The sequence below is a fragment of the Hemicordylus capensis genome, chromosome 2, assembly GCF_027244095.1.
Source record: "Hemicordylus capensis ecotype Gifberg chromosome 2, rHemCap1.1.pri, whole genome shotgun sequence".
NCBI classification, from domain to species: domain Eukaryota; kingdom Metazoa; phylum Chordata; class Lepidosauria; order Squamata; family Cordylidae; genus Hemicordylus; species Hemicordylus capensis.
In genome coordinates this window covers 181,511,049-181,531,651 of record NC_069658.1, presented here as the reverse complement: position 1 = coordinate 181,531,651, position 20,603 = coordinate 181,511,049, and the positions used below count along the sequence as shown (strand labels likewise).

General features: G+C 48.9%; 1 protein-coding gene across 14 annotated transcripts in view; it reads right to left on the bottom strand.

The window, feature by feature from the left end:
* Positions 1 to 8,115, bottom strand: part of LOC128342168 (transcription initiation factor TFIID subunit 3-like) — a 186,803-nt gene extending 178,688 nt beyond the window's left edge. For 2 of the 14 annotated variants that reach the window (XM_053289137.1, XM_053289144.1), the window contains exon 1: positions 5,581 to 6,315. Coding sequence is in view for 1 of the 14 variants with exons in the window: in XM_053289134.1 (XP_053145109.1) it covers positions 4,288 to 4,340 (53 nt within the window). In the remaining 13 variants the exon portion in view is untranslated. The other 12 variants (XM_053289152.1, XM_053289149.1, XM_053289138.1 and 9 more) reach the window with 11 other exon arrangements.
* Positions 8,116 to 20,603: the final 12,488 nt, after the last annotated feature.

The following is a 20,603-nucleotide window of genomic DNA, read 5'->3' as shown; positions in this document are numbered from 1 at the left end:
TATTATAAGTATCAGTGACAGTAACAGTGATAACCTATCATGATAACCTTCATGATATCGATCAAGACAATGCAAGCTGAGCATTTCAGGTCAGGCAACCAGCTGGTAAGCTGTTCCCAGGAATCCCAACTCGTGTGGATCCCTGTGTTCTAAAACACCTGCAGGGCATTCCTAAGTTCCTGGGCCTTCCGGTTCAATCGTTGATTGAACCAATCAATCATTGGTTCAATCATCAAATTACCAAACAATCATCAAACAAATCAATCATTGGCTCTTCCTGGGAGATGATGAATATCGCCCTTTCCAGTCCAATTACCCCAGACTGGATAGGATTGCCCTCCAGGCCATGTGAAACCCTGTGTTCCACACTGCCATCGGTTGACTTCCGATGCCAATGCAGAAAGCTAGATTCAATACTCTGGAGGTACTGCCACCCAAGGGGCCCTATAGGTTGGGACGTAACGGCCCTTCCACTCAGGGGGTTATGTTTTATATGCTGTTCTGTTTATATGCAAAACCAATACATCCTTGGTTCTTTCAGGATAGGGGAGATGCCTGATCCACATCTCTGTCCTACAGTTTCTCTTCCCACACATCACATGGCCTGTAGATTTCATCGTTGTGGGTTAATCTGGGAATCAGAAACTGAAACACCAAGGCTATGGCAGCACTGGTCTCCTTCCTGACACGCCCAACCACATGGTGTTTCGTTTGCTTGCCTCTTCCCTTTAATCTCATAACGGGTAAGAAATGAAACATGCTGTAGGTAGCACAACAATGACTCAATCTAGTAGATATTTCTGTTCTCTCAGTGTTTCTTCCCAACAACATTGGTCCTTCAGGCTGGAGCACTGGTCAGGGAGTAATCCCTGTGGTTGGCACAGATGATGCTGAGCCATAGATACCAAAAGGGGTACCCCAGGTGTACGTATCATCCCTGCATGTTTCATTGCTCACCAGAATCCCCACTAGCCTTGTACTCCCTCCATGCAAATGAACAATGTACCTGAGGGACCTGTATGTTCTCCATCATGCAGAGGGAAACACATCCCCACATTCACAATGCCAACAAGCCAGGTGTGGGCACAGTAGCCATATGGTATCATTTTTGGATGCCAACAGGATAATGCAACCGATGCTCCACTCTCCACCATTCAGGTATTCCCAAGAAGAACCAATTCCGTCCCCATGCGTGACTAAAGGCCTTAACCTCTCCTTAACCTGGGCCCCACCTCCCCTCCATGTGGGTCTCCAGGCAAGGTCAGTTAGTGTTGCTAACCCAAACAAGACCTCATCCCACACGTGGGGGGGGCCCCCTATCCACCATGTGAGGGGTACCAGACCTCCTAACCAGGCAATTTGCGCAGTATGTCAGCACGTGTGCACACCCAGCAGTCCTTAAGCCCGGTGGCAAGGACTACTGCCTGTACCTTGGGGGTGGGGTATCACTTGGCCCCAAGTGGTTGGGAACAATATGGTTGGGAACAAGTGGTTGGGGGGAATACAGCAACCCACAGTCAAACCTGAGTGACTAAACAGATAACTTGGCTTCTCCTACCCCACTGAGTGCTCCTCAATATCTGTGACAGAAATCCACAGAAACACACAGAAATACACAAAAATACATTCACAAGTATGCTGCAAGAGCCATCCCCAATCCCACAGTCACGGACATCAAGGCTCCCCAGATTGTACACGTAGAGGCTGGTCAGCAGTAGGTTGGGGATGCAGGCATATCCGGTAACAAGTCTCTGCACCAGTTCCTGTACATACACCTGCTGTTCATCATCCCCCCTCAAAAGCAAGTCAATGTCAATCGTGACATTCGAAATGGGAACCGCCCATAGAACACCTCAAAAAGGGGCAAAAGGGTCAGACGTGCACAAGAGAGCCAATGGCAATGCTCCAACCCAGTTTCAATGAAGCTCCAAAGCCAAACATGTCAAGTGTTTCTTTAAAAACTTATCCATCCAGGAATTCTTCACCCAGCAAGGCTGCTTGACACTTCAAATCACGACATGAATGCCCACTCCCTATCTTGACAACCACAACCTATCCCCTCCCCCCTTCTTCGAACACAACCGGGTGTTAAGGATCAACTTGGGGTCTTCAAAAGGCTGGGGTCGTCGAACAGGTAGAGTCACTGTCCCTCACGGGGAACGAGAGGCACCAAGTATAGTGGGTATAGGCTTCTCAGGGCACGGATATATGCAAGGCCGTCCTCTGGATGCATACAGGCCTTCCCCAGATATTTGGCACCAATTTAGATATGCGGCATCACCATAATTCCATCAGATATTTGGCATCAGTAACTACAACACTCCGGGACGTATGAGAAGCAGGAACAAGCAACCTGCATCACGACCCTTTCCTCGAATCCAAAACAGGGCAGCCAATGGATGTTCCGTCATCATTGGCCTGGACTGGGAATGCAGATGGGGAACCCCCCTTTCAGGCAGCCGCCGTTGGTTAGTCTGGCCTGTCACACTGCCAGTTCTTCTGGGTCAGGACTATTGTCCTCTGCTCAAGACAATCCTGCTCATTTTAGGAATAAAAGATAGACGCATGAATTTCCAAGGCCCCCCCCCCTGCCTTGGGTAGGGACATCATGCTGAGACTGAGTCCCTGAATAGCCCAATACAATAAACAAACCTGAGGCTATTTTCAGTTTGATCATTAGGCATTTTCTTTCCAGCTTTGCTTTCCTGCTTGCCCTTTTTCCCTTTCCCCAAAGTCCAAAATAGGGGATGTCCTCAATTGGGACTTGCGACAACTGCTGTTGACAACAGGTTAAATGCTTCACCCAATGAGCAATCCGGAGCAGGAGGCAAAAACAATAAAAACCCAAAGGGAAAGCAATAATGAAGTCCACATCCTTCCCCCCCTTGTTGGAAAACACAGTCTTATCACTCGAGAGGCCGCAACAGAAATTCCAGCGCTTGAATGTCACGAAGGCCCTTTGGGTGGAACTGACAGTCCCATTCCCCCATCGCCCCATAGAGTCTCTCTTATGTCCAGCTGTTCTTCTGAAAAGTCCAAAGCAGTGTACTACATAAGTCCTATGTCTGTACGCAACAATCTTTCAAGGCAGGCCAAGCAGTTTAAGTGGCTGGTTCAATATCACCCAGCAAGGGTCATGGTCAAATGAGGATCTGAACTCAGGTCTCCCCTTCCTAGCCCAGCACTCTAACCTAAGTGGCTGCCTCCATACTCACAGATTCCTGTTAGGGCAATCAGTCTCCATCCAGTGTACCTGACTTCGATTGTCAGTAACATTTGGCCTTTGGGATTTTCACTATCCCCATCTAAGCCACGTGCAGATAGTGTTCCAGCTCTCCATCTTCAGCCTCAGTACTAGCAAGCTTGGTAGGGCTACAATATCCTCATAAAAACCTATAGAAAAGAAACAGTCCCCACCCAGTCCAAGCAAGAATACTATACCTTGTTGAAATAGGATTTAAAACCCCTTACATGAGGTCCAATGTCTCATGAAACAAACAGGCTTCCTTATTAAAAGATATCATCAAGAAAAATGTCCTTAGTTTCGCCGAGGAGTGAAACCTGTGATAAACACAGTTATTATCTATTCTCTAGGCGGGAGCTGTGAAAACAGGGTATGGATTCCATGATAACACACAAAAAACTTGATCCCTTTCAATCTGGGAGGTTTTCCAGGTAATATGCAAACCAGTCCTTTGGAACTCCCCTCCACTTGCAGGAGTGGCCAAACCAAATTCCTTTCACCAATCCCACATCCGGGATCTGGAATGTCAAGATCCAGCTACTGTGAAGGTAAAGCAGGGCTGGCGATAGGACAGATTTATAAATTGAAGCCTCAAACCCATTGACAATACTCTCAGTTTACATCAGAAATCATTAGCAGGAATATTTCTTACATATTGAAAAGATATTAAACAATAACTCCATTTGACTATTTGACCTAGAATTTCTTTTCCTTCTCACCCACAACAATAAGTGGCTGTTCAAAGACTTTCCTTCTCACTCAGTATTTGGAGTGAGGCGATCACATCTTCATGGGCCACACAGAAAACACAGAACCACAGGCCACACAGAAAACAAAAGGAAAACAATAGTATATATTATCACAAAGCCTTTCCCCAATCCCCCTTTAGCTCAAAAACATTACAGTCTTGTAATAAAGAAGCCAATACCACAGTAGAAAACTACATCCGACAAAAACAATTGCATCCCGTGTAACAAGGAATACACAGGCAATCTGACATTGGGAGAATGGAGTAGACAAAACCCACCCTTTCTCCTGCATACCTTGCAACCATGTAGCAGCAGTCTCCCACTTTGCAGAAGAATCCAGCAACCATTCTCCCCCTTTGCAGAAGGAGGAAAACCCACAAAGAAGCCACTAAAACACTTTCACATATATAACAAAAGTCCCATCAGCAAAATGAATCGGCAAAAAGGCAGAATACCCTGCTCTGCATTCTAACCAAATGTGGAATTTCACACAAAACCTAACAGAAGCATAACTGGAATCAAAACATCCCCCTGGAATCAACATAAGACGCAGTCAATATTAAACAGTGTTAGATGGGGGGGACAGAGTTATACACAGTTCCCCTAGAATTAACATCAGGCATAGTAACACTGAACACATACACAAACACCCCCACAGCAACCCTGAAATTAACATCAGACGCAGACAATATTTAAACAAAGCTCTTGATGGGAGGCAGAAAAGCTCACACGTTAGTGATACAATTTAATATCATTTCAAAAGCACACACACACATTCATAGCTCCCCTGGAACTAACAGCAAACGCAGTTAACCTTCAGACAAAGTATTTGGAGGGAGGCAGATAAGTTCGCATGTTAGGGATACATTCAAATTCCATTTTAACAAAATGAACAGTCACATATTTTAGACTGCATTTAAACAAAATAAAACTGTGGTTCCATTTAAATACCGTTTAAATAAAAACTTCCCTTTTGTCCTTCAAACGACAAGCCACATAGCAATACATTCCATCCTAATTCCCCTTCTTACTTACAAACTCTCCTCTCTCCTAAGCAGTGCGCTCTAAAGTGCGCTCCCTTACCCCTTCTCCCCCTTTCTCCCAGCCAAAACAACTAACCGAACACAGATAACATGTTTCCAGCAGGAAGGAAGAAAGAAAAGAGGGGGGGAAAACAGCCTTCCCTGCCTTTTTCAATTTCAGTCCACAAACTTTAGAACATATGTTAAACAAACCTCCCAGGCAGAAGTGGACAACCAACTGGACAGAAGTGGATAACCAATTCCCACCCGGGTACAAAACAATAGAAGTTGCAATATCACTTCCAAAAGCCATTTCGTTCCATCCAAGTCATAACAAAACCATATTTTTGAAAAAGACCAATCATTTTGCCTTAACGGGACGCCACCCGCAAGAAGCAGTCAGGTCTATAAAACACATTCCAACGGGGCTCATGACTCCCCTTCCAAAATCGCTCTGAGCATTCCCCATCACGATATGGGGCTTGGGAGTGGGACTCAAACCAAGTGGGACCTCCACCCACCCTGTGCACCTGGACTCTAGTGTCCAGGCTTGCACAACACTCACCCGTTCCTTGGGACTTTAACCCTTGCGCGCTTCTCAACCAGTGATCTCTGGACTCTCTGGACTCCTCTCTGGACTCCTCACTTGTGGTGGCCACTCGGGGGCTGCTCTGCTCGTGAAAAAGGACCCGGGAAACTGCCCGGTAGCCAGCATGCCCTTTTCACCCAGCAAGAGCCCCGGAGGGGACGCACCGCCCAGTGGGGTCCCTGATTGCACCCCATATCCCAGCCACGGCACCACTTGCTGTATCAGGGTAACCTTGTCCCCAACAAGGAGGTTCGTTCCTGGGCAGATGGAGCCCAATAATCATCAGCCCAGATGAGATAACAAGATCAAAGGTTTTATTCTGCCTTAAGAACAGAGGTGTTACTTTGGCTTTCGCTCAAAGCAAGACAAAGGAATATTCAAACATCCATATCTTTATACATGACAAATGCAAAAGTCATCCTCACAAGAAAACAACATATGATGCCAAGGTGCCTAACCCAGGCCAGAAAACAAACTCTAAACACGTACGCAGGCAGACTGCCAACATCTTCCTAGTCATATCAACCCCTTCTACATATCAGCTTCAGTACATTCCACAGACGGTCGCAGTAACCTATGGGGGATGGAAGACCACTAGATAGAATACACAGTAGTAAGCATCCTTCTAGCAGAGCAGATCCTTGAGTTTAGTTAAACATAATGGCGTTGCTTATGTCATGCTGTGAACCTCTATGCATTTCTGATTTACTATACATCAGCATGAAGAGTGCCAGAAAAGGCGAGCACCAACGTGCCTCCTGGCCATGAAGGAGGAGGATTCATGGAGAACAGGGCTTGCCTGTAAAGCAGAACCCATTTTAGCCCTCCCAGAGATGGTGATATGAAAGGAAACCCCTTGATTCATTCCCTGGGCCTGCTTTGGATCTTCTTTACAGATATCATGGGAGCGTTGTGGAATTAAAAGGGCATGGCTGAAGTTGTCCTCAGGTTGAATTCAAACCCAGTTATCCATGGATCCTATATCTGCGGTTTAGCATATCCGTGGTCGGGCAATTGACACCTGACCCCGGCATACAGGGAAAGGAAATGGTTAATTTCCATGTATCCACGGTATGGAGATGCCCGAAAATATCCTCCAACAATATGTCCAGATGCCGTTTTGTAAAAGGGAGCTCATTCAGTTTTTAAAAACACTATTTTCTGCAAAAGAAATTGCTGAATAATGGAAAGGACTAAGACGGGGGTGGGTGGGTGGGTGGATGGCTAGCTGGGTGCCCGCAGAGCACAGTAGGGTGCATTATTTCACTCTTTTAAACGTTCTGTGGCCATTTCCCCAGCGATTTTTTCATTGACTTAATGCCTTGGTATATGCCGTTTCGGAATCGGCGGTTGTAGCAGAGAATGGAGCCCTCCCGGATACTGAGGTGCGCCTGTATATCCCTTCCTTGAGCGGTATGGGATCCAGCCACAGACAAGCACACTCTTCCAGAAACATACAAACTGGGACCGAGTGTTGAGACCGTGCAGTACAAGACTAACAAGAAGTCTGCAATGGGGAAGTGACTGAAAAGGTGCAGCTTGACACACCTCCTCACATAGGCGACAAGGAGAAGGAATGGCCAACTTCTGCATCCTATATCTGTCCACACTGGAGCAAGTGTGGTGTAGAGTTGGACTAGGACTGGGGAGCCCTGAGTTCAAATCCCTGTTCAGCCATGAAGCTCATTGGGTGACTCTGGGCCAGTCACTTATTTCTCAGCCTAACCTACCTCACAGGCTTGTTGTGAGGGTAAACCTAACCACGTACACCGCTTCAAACACAGGAAGCAATGAAGAATCCACCTTCCCTTTTGATCAAGCCCCCCCAAGGTCAGCCAAACCGACAGAAAGCAGCTCTCGTCAAGGAGGTGGCTGCACCGCTGGTGACCCACCAGGCATGGACAGGGCCTTGATGGATGCTCAGCAACTCCCCTGTCTTTGCGGTGCTGGGAAGTAAGCAGAACCAGGGAGTTTCATTACACTCCTGGTGGGCTATGGGGGGTGGGGGTGGCACAAGCCCTGCAGATCTGGACTCCTGGAGACATTTGTCCATCCAGGGCAATCTCAGAATCAAGATTCAGATGACACTAGTGTTAGTCTAAAAGTCTCGCAGAAGTCGAGATGTGGTAATTTCAATCAATGGACAGCTCGGGCTTCACGGAGACTTCCGATCTTCGGTCTTGTCTGTGCCTTCCATCCTCCTCCTAGTTATCTCCCTCTGGGATGGATGGTTTGTCCCCACCCCCCTAAGAAACCCTTTGAAACATACCAGGACGGCAACACGGATTCAGCACAAGGCATTCGCTGCCCACAGTTCTGGCTGGTGCCCACAGAGAGAGGCAGCAAGGAGGACTCACCATCCCTCAGGCAGGAAGAAGCCGGTCTTTCCAAGCCAGATCCCTTTCCTCCTGTGTGTGTGTCAGGACTCCTGCCAGAGGCCCAGGGGGAGCGGGGAGGAATTCCCTCACTGGGGTGGGACCCTTGTCCGGAAGGGATTCCCAGGAGGCTGCTGCCACCATCCACTTTATTATTTTGATGTGGGGAAACATGCTCCCCATATACGGTGCCTGGGGGTGGGGGATTAAGTGGCCAAACCCTCCCCCAAGGGCTGAGCAGTCTCACTTACTTCACCAATCAATGCTTAGTATTTAGTTCTACAAGAATCTCCATGTGTTTTCTCTAAAGAGCTGCAACAACTAGACCATCCTCTGCTACCTACTCTGGAAATGGAGTGTGTGCTCATTCCTTAGTGCTCTGCTGCTTTACCTACTGGGGGTGAAAATTAACAACCTCCAACAACAATCACTGACGTCTGTGTTCTAAATTGCTTCCTCTTTTGCCTGGTTTATTTTTCTTCCCTGCAGAAAATGTATGGAGGCTAGAAAAGTGATGTTCCCCTGACATTTGCAAGAGTGGGAAAGGCAGAAACACCACTGGAGAGACACAACCCAATCAATCAGGGCGTCTAGAAGGAAGGGCACGGCCTGCTCCCCACCCGTTAAAATGTTGAAAGCTGATCTTTATGGAAGGAGCGGAGGCAGCAGTGGCCGGGCTGATGCCTTGCCTGCACATTCTCCAAGCGATGTGCTTGCATGGTGGCCCGTTTGAAGAACTACTCCGAGAGAGAGAAAATAAGATTCCAAGAGCAGAATTACATTATCAATTGATTTATTTTATTTAACGTATTTATGTACCACCCAAAACTTATGTCTCTGGGAGGCTTACAATAAACAGTACACATTATATAAAAATAAAACATTAAAATAATGTATTGTCCTTGGTATGAAAATGTGAAAGACACCAATTTTTGTGTGATACTGAAAACAAAATCCCGCAATTAATACATCCTTTATTGGGTCTTTCTGGCAAAATGAAGAGAGCATCTCAGAACGGAAAACTTCTTCTGGCCATGACTTCCTGATGGGGGAAAGAAGGGCTGGATAAGGGCCACAACAGGTTGTTGTGTCTTATAGACAGATCAGTCGAGCTGAATGATGTCTTCCCATTCATCAATGGGACAGATCCCATTGGACTGTACATTGGGTTGTATGGTCTTCCAGTCCCAAGCCTTCACAGGTATCTTCCATGGTTGGCTTTGATGTACTGGAGGGCTTCACACGGTACACGTACCCTGAGTTCTATGAACTTGGTCCAACAGAGTGTGAATTTGGAAAACAGGGACCTGTGTAACATAAAGGACAGGAGGGTTAATGGAATGCATTTTTTGAAAAAGCCTTGCCATGAACTGGAGCACAACCTTTGTGGGAAAGCAAGATCTATATAGTAGTAGTAGTAGTAGCAGCGAATAATAAGAACATTCTGCTTCCTCCAGGAAGGCTGACAGCAGGATGCCATCCAACCTCAGGCAGTCATAGCTCCACATTATTGACCCTTCCAGGAGAATTAACACTTCCTGGGGAATATCACTCAGTCAGTTTCATGGGTTTAGCCAGCATTCGTCACAGGTGGTCTTAGTCCAAGTGTAGCACACTCTAGAATGCTGTTCTGGCTGTGAGCATGACGCACCATTTTTGAAAAATGCTGGAACCAAGCTGGCCCTCATACATACAGATGATATTCCCCAAGAACTGTTTATTCTCTTGGAAGGGTCAATAATGTGGAGCTGGACTGCCTGAGGATGGATGGCATCCTGCTTTCAGCCTTCCTGGGGGAAGCTTCTTCTTACTATGGACTACTACTATTTATAGACTGCTTTCCCACAAATGTTTCCAAAGCAGTTTACATAGAAAAAGAAACACAAAATGAGGGGCCTCACTGTTTCCTCACCTGGACTTTGACTGTGGTTTGAAACACAGTTAACTCTTTCTTCTACCTCCAACACAAGGTTGGTTAAAAAGAAAAGAGCAGGTTCGTCTTTCAGGCAGAATTTGCCCACCATTCCTGACCTTCTCATTGAGGAGCCCTTGATATGCCTCTGTGGGATCCCAGGGTTCCCCAAAACACAGTTTGAAAACCCAGCTGCAGACGATGCAATTGCTTGATGCCTGGTGGGCTCCTTCTTCTTTATGCTCCCTCCACCAAGACAGATGCTCTGTGCTTCCTGGGAGGAGCATTTCATCATAGGGTGGTCAGGTAGCTCATTTTCTTCCCCCCAGACATGGATCCCAAATCATACTAGAATACCTTGCCCGATTTGGCCTGTATTCCTCCATTCCACACATTCACATCATCTTCTCCCTGAAAGGAGAGCTCCCAGCTGTCTTCCACTTGTAAGGGAGACAAAAATACACCTTGTATGAACAAAAATATTTCATAGAGGCTGCAGTTGAGCACTGGAAACACACAAAACTGAGAATATGCTACATCTGAATTGGTCACCTTTGCGCATATAACCTCTGCTACAATTTGAATGAGACGTCTCTAGTGGATTTGAAGATATGCAGAGATGCAAGAGCCAAATTGAAAGAATGTTGATCCCCCACCCTGACCCCCAAAGCAAACAATTTTAAAGGCTAATTCAGGCGCGTAACAACGATCGGGCAAGGGGAGACAGTTGTCTGGGGGCCCCACTGCCTGGAGGGGCCCCCCAGAGGCACCTCACGTGACTCCCCATTGCCCCCTGCCTAGCCCCAAGGCCCCTCAGCCACTTGCCCTGTTCGCCGTCTCTCCAGCTTGTTCTCCTGGCCGGCAATCGAGCAGCAGACAAGCTGCAAAGAGCTCCTTTTTCCACGTATGGGGAGGGCATCCTTCACACGGTGGGTTGTCAGTCACCGCATGCTCTGAGACAGGGCCAATCAGATTTAAGCAGGACCCTTACTCCCTCTGTTGAGCCCAGCTTGCCCAGTTCTGGTCCTGTCTTCGCTCTGGGACAGTACTGCTTATTTTCCTCTCTCCGTTCTTCTGTGTGCGAGGGGGGGAAAGGAGTTGTTGGCGACATTACGGTCGGTTATTTTTTCCTCTGTTGTGGTTTCCCCCTGTAATTGTTTCCGATTGTGGTTTTCTGGTCAATTTCACCTTTCCCCGGTTCTGTGCTGTGTGCTTCCTTTTCGTCCGTATTGAAGCCTGATTATGGAGATTGCTCACGCTGGCGACATGTTGCGGGGTTCCCTCTCTGAAGGGCCCCTTTCTGATGCCCCAGTGCAAGAGTCCCCAATAGTCCCCTTGGGGGCTGGGGAAACGTCTGAAATTGCCGCAGCAGGCTTGTTTTCGGCAGAGAGTGTTCCGCCGGGGGTGGAACTGCCTGCAAAAAAGGAAGTGCTCACGGGCCATTCTAAAGCGCCCAAGAAGCTTAAGCACTTAGGGGCGAAGGGCGAAAAGCCTAAAAAGAAGAAAAAGATTAAGGCTTCCCTCATGCTGAAGGTGCCTATGAGCAAAAGGCTCCAGTTGAAGGCAGTCAGAGAGCGGCAGCCCGGGAAAGAGGTAACGGCTGTTCCCGCCAAAATGGCGGCCGCCATTTTAGATACATCGGCAAGGTCCGCGGCTTCTCCAGCTTCAATCGGACCGATCACTGGGACTATGCCGCCTGTTTTACAGGCGGCTGGGGAGCCATGCGCCTTGTCGGCTCGTTCGGAACAGCAGCATCCTCCGTTTTCAGTGGTGAGTGATTCGGCGGGAGAACCGCTGACAGGCACTGTAGGTCCTAGCGGGGAGTTATTGTCTCCAAAGGAACTAGCGTGGCTTAGTGCCTTCGTTCAGAAGAATGGCCTTGCGGTGGTGTCTCCACTCCTTACTCAGCAGGGTACTCTCAGTGCCTCTACTTCAGCCCCTGTGAACAGGTCTGACACTCAAGGGGGCATAATAAACCCTATGGCTGGCACTGTTCCAGCGGGGGGCCAAACGGGAACGGTGGCAGTCAGCACACATCAGGACAGGCCACGCGGGGGAAGGCGCCCTTCCTTTTCATCTTCACCGGACTCCAGTCCGGTCAGACAATCCATCCCTGTGGGAGAAAGGGTCTGGCTGGCTAGGACCACCAGAAAGCGCCGCCATAGGAGAACACCACATGATTTTTCCTCAGGGGAGGAGGTGTCTCCAGTGGCTAAAAGAACCGGCGCTCGATCCACTGTTACAGCCCCCACTATTGTCGCAGCCCCCATGGTGGAAATTTTGCAAGGGGATCGGGAGGGTCGGGAGAAATCCATGGTTCACGGGATTCCCATGTCTGACGCGCTCGTTAGTCGTTCCAGGGAGCCGGGTTCAAGTTCCGATGAATCAGAAAAAGAGGAAGGGGAGCTGTCTGATGAAGAGACTCCCTCAGAAATGCCTCCCTCAGCACGATTGTTTTCCATTACTGAGTTTGAAGTTCTGTTGGCTAAGGCGAAGAGGGCAATTAAAGATGTCTCTGATGATCCTGGTCCTCAGACTGTGCCCGGTCTTGATCAGGAAGTCTTTCCATCTACTTCTGCATCTCCAGCCACAGTTCCTTTTCCATCCTTATTCGAAGAAGTTATGTTGGCAGAATGGGGGGTACCTATGGCGTCTAAACTATCATTAAACTTTCCTAAAAAATTGTATACTCTACCTTCAGATATTATGTCCTTGATAGCCGTTCCAGTGGTTGATGCTCCAGTCGCACAATTGGTGACCGGAGCCTTGGTCAACAAGGAAGGTGAGGAATTCTTCAAGTCACCGGAGGAGAAAAAGACGGATCATCTCCTGAAGAAAGCGCACGAGGCCTCGGCGACCATCATCCGTGCAGCCTCCACTAACTCTATTTTTGCCAGGGCTACAATTCTCTGGACAAAGGAGTTGGTAAAACTGGTACCTCCAGAGCTCACAAAGCTGCGTCAAGGCCTGAACAAAATTGCAAGGGCTTCCGCGCTAATGGCTGACTCCAGCCTGGATTGCTTACAGCATGCCTCTAGGGCTATGGCGGCCAATGTAGCGGTCCGTAGAGGCCTATGGTTAAGACATTGGAATGTCGACTCTAAATCTAAGTCGGCGCTGGCGGCCACCCCCATTCGCAGGGCAAAGTTATTTGGGGAGGCATTAGACCCAGTATTGTTTGAAACTCGAGATAAAAAGAAAGCCATGCCGATGGGACGGGGGAGGACCTTTCGAGGGGGAACAAATTCTCAATACTCCTTTCGTCCCTTCAGGTCCTTTGGAAGATCAGGCACGACTGGCTATCGAGACTCTTTCAGAGACAGAGAGTTCAGAGGACACCAGTATAGGCCTTCCTGGTGCCAATCCTGGAACCCGAGAGCCAGAGGAACCAGCCGACGTGGAGGGTCCTTCACCCCTGGACAGGACCACCGGGGCCGTAAACAATGACTACTGCTAGCTAGGAGGCAGATTAGCTGCCTTTGCCACAGTTTGGGGGGATACGTCCACGGACTCCTGGGTGCTTCACACCGTTTCTCAGGGGTACCGCATAGAGTTCATCTCTACGCCCCCAGAATTTTTCTACATCACGCCCATGTCAAAAAACCCAGTAAAGGAAAAGTTGATGCAGGATGCCATACAACATCTTCTGGACATTCAAGCCATAGAGTTGGTTCCGGCATGGCAGAACAACAAAGGGGTTTTCTCCCTTCTTTTCCTGGTCCCCAAAAAGGACGGGTCTTGGAGGGCAATTTTGAATTTGAGGCGTTTGAATCGGTACGTGAGGAAAAGGCGTTTCAGAATGGAGTCCCTCAGATCCATCAAGGAGGCAGTCCCTCCAGGGGACTGGTTGGCCTCGCTGGATCTGTCGGAGGCGTATCTTCACGTACCGATTCATCCAGATTTCAGACGGTTTCTCCGTTTCTCGTACAACGGTCACTCCTACCAGTACAAGGCCCTCCCCTTCGGCCTCTCCACGGCGCCGAGGGTGTTTACGAAGTTAATGGTGGCGGTCATTGCCCATGCCCGGTTGCAGGGCATACACGCATACCCTTACTTAGACGATGTTTTGCTACGGGCACCTTCAGTGCAGGAGGCGGAAGAGAGTGTCCGTCTCACGGTCAGCATCCTACAGAACCACGGATTTCTCATCAATGCCATGAAGAGCCACTTACGACCTACTCAGGTCCTAGTTCACCTAGGTGTGTTGTTCGACACCAAGACAGCGATTGTCTGCCTACCCGAAGAAAGGAGGCAAAAGATTGTGAAGACGGTTACTTCTCTTACACGCAGGAAAAAGGCTCCGCTCCTTCATCTAGCCCAGCTTATGGGCATGATGGTGGCCTGCTTCAACTGCGTGCCCTGGTCAAGATGGCACTCCAGGCCTCTTCAATGGCTCCTTCTGCCCCACCAGGAACACATTATGAACAGGAAAAACGTCTGGGTCAGGATGACTGCGCCAGTGCTGTACTCTCTTCGATGGTGGACCTCACCGGCCATGTTACAAGGGCTGCCCCTGGAGCTCACACAGAGGTATGTGATCACAACGGATGCCAGCCTCTACGGTTGGGAAGCTCACTTCCTCGAGCACCGGGCCCAAGGAACATGGAGTCAGGAGGATCTCTGCCACAACATAAACTGGTTAGAGCTGAAGGCTGTCTGCTTGGCTCTGTTGCAGTTCCAGGCTTACATCAAGGGCAGAGATGTGCTAGTCCGTACGGACAACGTTCCAACCAAAGCCCATCTGAACCATCAAGGTGGAACGAGGTCATGGTCTCTGATGCTCGAGTCAAACGCGTTGTTCAGCTGGGCGGAGGTTCACCTGCATTCAATAACTGCAGAACACCTGGCTGGTCAGTCGAACATCCTGGCAGACTGGCTGAGCAGGCAGTACCTGGATCCGGGGGAATGGTCGCTCCACCAGGGGGTGTTCGATCAGATCTCAAAAAGGTGGGGCACTCCAGCAGTGGACCTATTTGCTTCTCCTTCGAACAGCAAACTGCCACGGTTCTTCTCGCGCCATCTTTGTCCTCAGGCGGAACAGGTGGACGCCCTGACTGCAAGGTGGCCTCGGGGAGCTCTTCTGTACGCCTTCCCCCCGCTGATGATCCTACGCAGAGTCATCAGAAAGCTGATGTCCGAGGGATCCGAAATTATCCTGATAGCCCCATTCTGGCCACGGCGCCCGTGGTTTTCGGATCTGTTGGCCCTGTCCGTGCACAAACCATGGGCTCTGCCCGACAGACCCGATCTTTTCAGCCAGGGTCCTCTGCTGCATTCGGATCCGGCGTGGCTCCGCCTTCACGCGTGGAGATTGAGCGAAGGATGTTAGAGGAAAAAGGATATTCTGAACCAGTCCAAGAAACTATCCTGGCATCGAGGCGTCACTCTACAAAACGCATCTATCAAATGACATGGGCGACCTTCTGTGATTGGTCACGCAAGAAGGGACTGGATCCGACACGTGCCGGGGTGGCCTCAGTGCTTAGCTTTCTGCAGGCAGGGATTGACAGGGGTCTTCGCCCCGCTACTCTAAGGAGACAGACCTCCGCCCTGTCATCAGTCCTGAATCTTGGCAGCGTGGACTCACATTCCATCCATACCGACATTCGGAGATTTTTGAGGGGCGCGGTTAACCTAAATCCGCCTCCGGTTCCTAGGTTTCCTTCGTGGGACTTGGATAAGGTCCTCCAGGCGCTCACGAAGGATCCATTCGAACCACTATGTAAGATTTCACTAAAGTTGATGACCTTTAAGGTTCTGTTCTTGGTGGCTATAACTTCTGCCAGGAGAGTCTCTGAACTTGCTGCCCTATCGGCTAGGGATGAGCTGTGTGTTTTTCAAAAAGAAGTCGTCGTAATGAAATTGGACCCCACCTTTCTCCCCAAAGTGAATTCAATGTTCCATAGGGCTCCAGATATCGTGTTACCATCCTTTTGCCCTAATCCTCAACATACGAAAGAGCAGCTTTGGCACTGGCTAGATGTCCGGAGGGCACTTTGTATATACCTAAAACGGACCAAATCATTTAGGAGATCGGACTCCTTGTTTGTTTGTTTCCTACCCTCTAAGCTGGGAACCAAGGCTTCTAAGGAGGCTTTAGCGCGGTGGCTTAGAGCCACTATTGCATTGGCTTATGAATCCTTACACCTGCCCATTCCACATGGAATCACAGCACATTCGACTAGGAGTGCTTCGGCTTCAGCGGCCTTCTCGGCCAGGGTACCTGTGGAAGACATTTGTCAAGCAGCAACCTGGTCTTCCTCGTCACCCTTCATTAAGCATTACAAAATTCCGTCCTTCCATCAATCACAAGCAGCCGTAGGATGTACAGTCCTGCAAAAAGTATTATAGTTAGTACAGGGTGTGATTGGCAGCATCCGATTCCCACCCACACACACATGAGCTTGGATATGTCCCACCGTGTGAAGGACGCCCTCCCCATACGTGGAAAAAGAAACATTGGTAGACTTACCGTGAAGGGTTCTTTTTCAAGTCTGGGGAGGGCATCCGGCCCGCCCGCGGATGCTTGGGTGGGGAGTTTGTTTTTGGGGAGGTGGAACAACTCCTAGGGCGTATAGATTTGGCTATCACTTTCCTTTCGGCCTTGCTCCTGTCTGAAGGGTCTCACGCTGTGGCCCAACCTTGCTCGTTTTCCCCCCATTTTTCTTCTATGTATCTTATATCTAAGTTGTAGATTTATAGAGTCTGAGAGACTGCGGATCGCTCTACAAGACCAGAACTGGGCAAGCTGGGCTGGACAGAGGGAGTAAGGGTCCTGCTTAAATCTGATTGGCCCTGTCTCAGAGCATGCAGTGACTGACAACCCACCGTGTGAAGGATGCCCTCCCCATACTTGAAAAAGAACCCTTCAGGGTAAGTCTACCAATGTTTCTTTTCTCCCGCCTCTCAGATGATCGGCGGGTGGGCGGGGCTTCCATGGAGGCTTCTGTGTAGGCCTCTGTGAAGCCTGAACTCCAGTAGGGCCCAAGCCAGCCAGGAAGGAGGAGGCAGCCAGAGTGGCCACCACTGTTCTCTGCAGCAGCAGACCCCTTGCTGCCCTGCCCGGTAGAGTGTGAACTCCTTTTTGTGGTGACCTTCCCCGCCCTGGATATATAGGCATCTGCTTGCCATAGGGCTTTGATATGTGGGGGGGGGAGGGACTGAGAAGTCTCTGGATATTTATTTTTAAACAGCTTGGAAAATTTGCTGGCTTAAAAAAAACTATCTAAAAAGTCCTATAAGTGGCTTGTTTCATGGCAGAAAATTACAAAAACTTCTGGAAGAAACAGTATTATATTTCTTTCATTCATTCATTCATTCATTCATTCATTTATAAATGCACTTATGTTCAAGTTGTTTTGCAACCCAGAACTGTGAAGCATGTCTTGTGCTTTTATTTTATTTTATTTTATTTTTCTTGTGTGTGAACTGCTCCCCAATAACTTGCAGGGACTTCAGGGTAAATCTGGCCAACATGTGAATGCAGCACCTCAATTCCAGAGGAGATGTGTGTTATAGGGCTTTAAAAGCCTGGTGTGAAAAGACTCCTGGAATCAAACTTGACTGAATTTGTTCAGAATTCTGAGAAAACAAACATAGGCTCACCCTGCATGGTTGAAAGTCTCCTTTGCTAATCTGCAGCGAGGGGGCCATTTTAATCATTCATCTTTCTAGTGTGTTCTAGGCATTAAAAGTAAAACAAATGTATAGTACTCAATGTATATCACTATATACTGTGAAGTGTGCATGCGTGTATTCAATGAAATGTATTTCCAGGCAGCATACTTATTTTGGAATATCAGACTTAACTCCTTGGGGGCCTGGGGTGTGCGGAGGCCCTGGACTTTGAGTGGGGGGGGGCATTTTAAAATCTCGTCTCTGGGCCCACTCCAACCTTGCTATGCCCCTGGGCTAATTCATACATACATATTCACCCAGCTCATGGCTAAATGTCCGAAACAACAACTCCATGGAAAAGCTTTGCGCTTGAGGTGATATGGAGGTTGCAATTGTGGTGTTGTTAGGGGAGCCTATTCAGAGATGCGAGTTACCACCTGGTGTTTCAATGATCCAGTGAATATGTGACACACATTCATCAACCTTAAGTAAGAACAACGATCAGAGTATGTTCCTGTCAATCTTACTTAACGGCCATTGAGATGATCTGCAAGTGGAAGGTCACTGCACTCTCCACTCACATCACAGGTATTTTGGATACTATCTCTTATTCAGTTCCTTTACAACCTTTTCCAGATTGATCAAAACTATAATGCCCTATTCTCAGGCTTTGATGATATTTTCCCAAATATCTCATGGATATTATCCATTTGCCATTTGGAGTTGGTAGCCCAAAAGATGGATGTTTCTAGATAGGGCCTCAATACTTACTAGTACATTTTATCTCTCCAGTGGTAATAGCCTGCTGTTCTGAGTTAGCAGGTTAACTTAGAAACAGCAGCAGGTAGAGATGAGATTCTAACAGCTAGAGACGGGATTCTGAATGGAATGCTAAAGGCCCGCAACCAATGGGCAGGGCGAATTGCACAACAGTTTCACCCCAAACTCTTGCCCCGATCTCAGTCGGGAAGCAATTGTGCCTACAGGAACTGCACAACTGCTCTGTCCAGGTGGCTGCAGGCCATTGAACATGACTGTAGAGCTGTGCCAAGAACCCACCGAAAAGCGGCTCCTGCCGGGCCCAGATCCTATTGAAAGGGAATCCATTGCACAGTAAATGTGTAAAATCAGGCTTTAGGGAATGATTCTTTTGCCTAGTGTCTGTATATCATAATGCTTATGCCACTGGAATTCTTGAGAGAGCCAGCAGCAACACTCACCAGCACTCCTTTCCGAGGAGACGATTCAGGCACAAACTGAGCATAGCGTTAGAGACGAACAAAATCCCCAACATTGATAGCAGATGGACACACGTAAAAGGATCCTTGTCAGTGAGGGCTGGGACATGAAGCATCAGAGCGGAAGGTAGGCAACCACATTTCCAAGTGATGCACTGGAGGTTTCCCCGATGGAAGGGACAGAGGTGGTGCATAGATATGGGGGAAAGTGAGGAGGTGCACTCAGGCACATCAGTGGGGTGGCAGCTAAACCAAAAGCAAGCCCGCTCCTGTCTGCATGGCCCCATCAGGGCTTCTGCTTCTTAGCATGCTACAGTGCAACACAAGGTTGAGAACTCAGTAGCCTGATTCACGTGTTATGTTCACCACTTGCACAATGAGGGTACGTTGTCCACAGATACCGCTCTGTACACAAGTAGAGTGATTCACATGTTATGTTGCAGACAGGTGCAGCAGTACCCATCTTAGAGCTGTATCAAACACTTGTGGGGCCAGTACCCAGGTTCCCTTTAAAAATGAAGCCCATCCTGTCATTCACAGAAAAACATGGACAAGTGGACAGATGTCTGTACACTAGTACAACATAATGTCTGAATAGGGCTTCCCTGGTGTGTGTGTGTGCGCATGAGTAGACAGAAAACATTCTCCCTGTAAAACCTTGTGGTCAGTCTGTATTGCAGACACTTTGAAAGGAGGGCTTACCCAAGAGGGGCAAAGCACTACAGACAAACATGAGTCTACTATCCCCCAACCTTGCCAGACTTGTGCTTTGGTGGTAATCCTGCCTTCCGAAAGGCTGGAATCATATCTGTCTTATAGTCTGGAATAAAAATCCCCAAGTCCACATCATTGCTGTAAGGACCTTGAATGGACTTTGGGGTACGTTCGGCTGGTGTATGAACGCACACTCTCTCCTCCGGAGGAGATTCGGGGAAACAGCCCTTTCTGTAAAGCCCCCAGGACAAACAGAGAGGTGTTAAGGGCTCTCTCGAAGGCCAACAATGAACCCGAGTTCTAGTCCAGCAATATCGAGAGGACCACCGGTCGAGGACCTCTGGAAGCAAACAATGATAAAGGGGTGTGTGTGTGTGTGTGTGTGAATTCTCAGTCCCGGGTTGGCCTGTGGTTACCCGCAGCTGTGCCCCATTCACTGCCCTGCCCACCAGCCTCCACTGGCAGAAGAGACCCCTTCTGTTCCTGGCTTCTGTTGGCCAACCAAAGTTTGGGGGATTCCTGTGGAGAACCAAAGGGATCTCTCCCTTCAAGGAACAGCTGTAGACTGAGCAGTGGGAAGTGGATCCCTTGACCCTTGAAGTGATGCCCTGACTTGAATGACTTGCCCCCCACCTCTCCAGGGGGCACAGTGGAGTGAGTATGTATGTACGTATGTAATATCCCGCTTTTCCTCCAAGGAGCCCAGAGCAGCGTGCGTGGTTGTGTTTATCCTCACAACAAGCCTGTGAGGTGGGCGAGGCTGAGAGAGACGTGACTGGCCCAGAGTCCCCCAGGGAATGTCATGGCTGAACGGGGATTAGAGCTCCGTTCTCCCCAGTCCTCGTCCAACACGCTAACCATGACACCACCCTGGAGGCAGTGTTGCCTGGAAGACCAGAACCACCAACAGCCCAAATTAGACCTTGAAAGAGGCTTCCATGAAGGGGGGAAATCCCAAAGCAACCGTTTTTGCCCGACTCATCTGCTGCCACTTGAGTCAGGGGACAGAGAGCTCAGGTGCACCCGTCTCCCCGGGGAGCCCTCCTGCATGCCAGCCACATATACCTGTGTGTGACATCACATTAGGGGGCGTGGCCATAAGCTGAAAGGGCCCAGGTGGCCCTCTGGAGCTCTTTCCCTAGC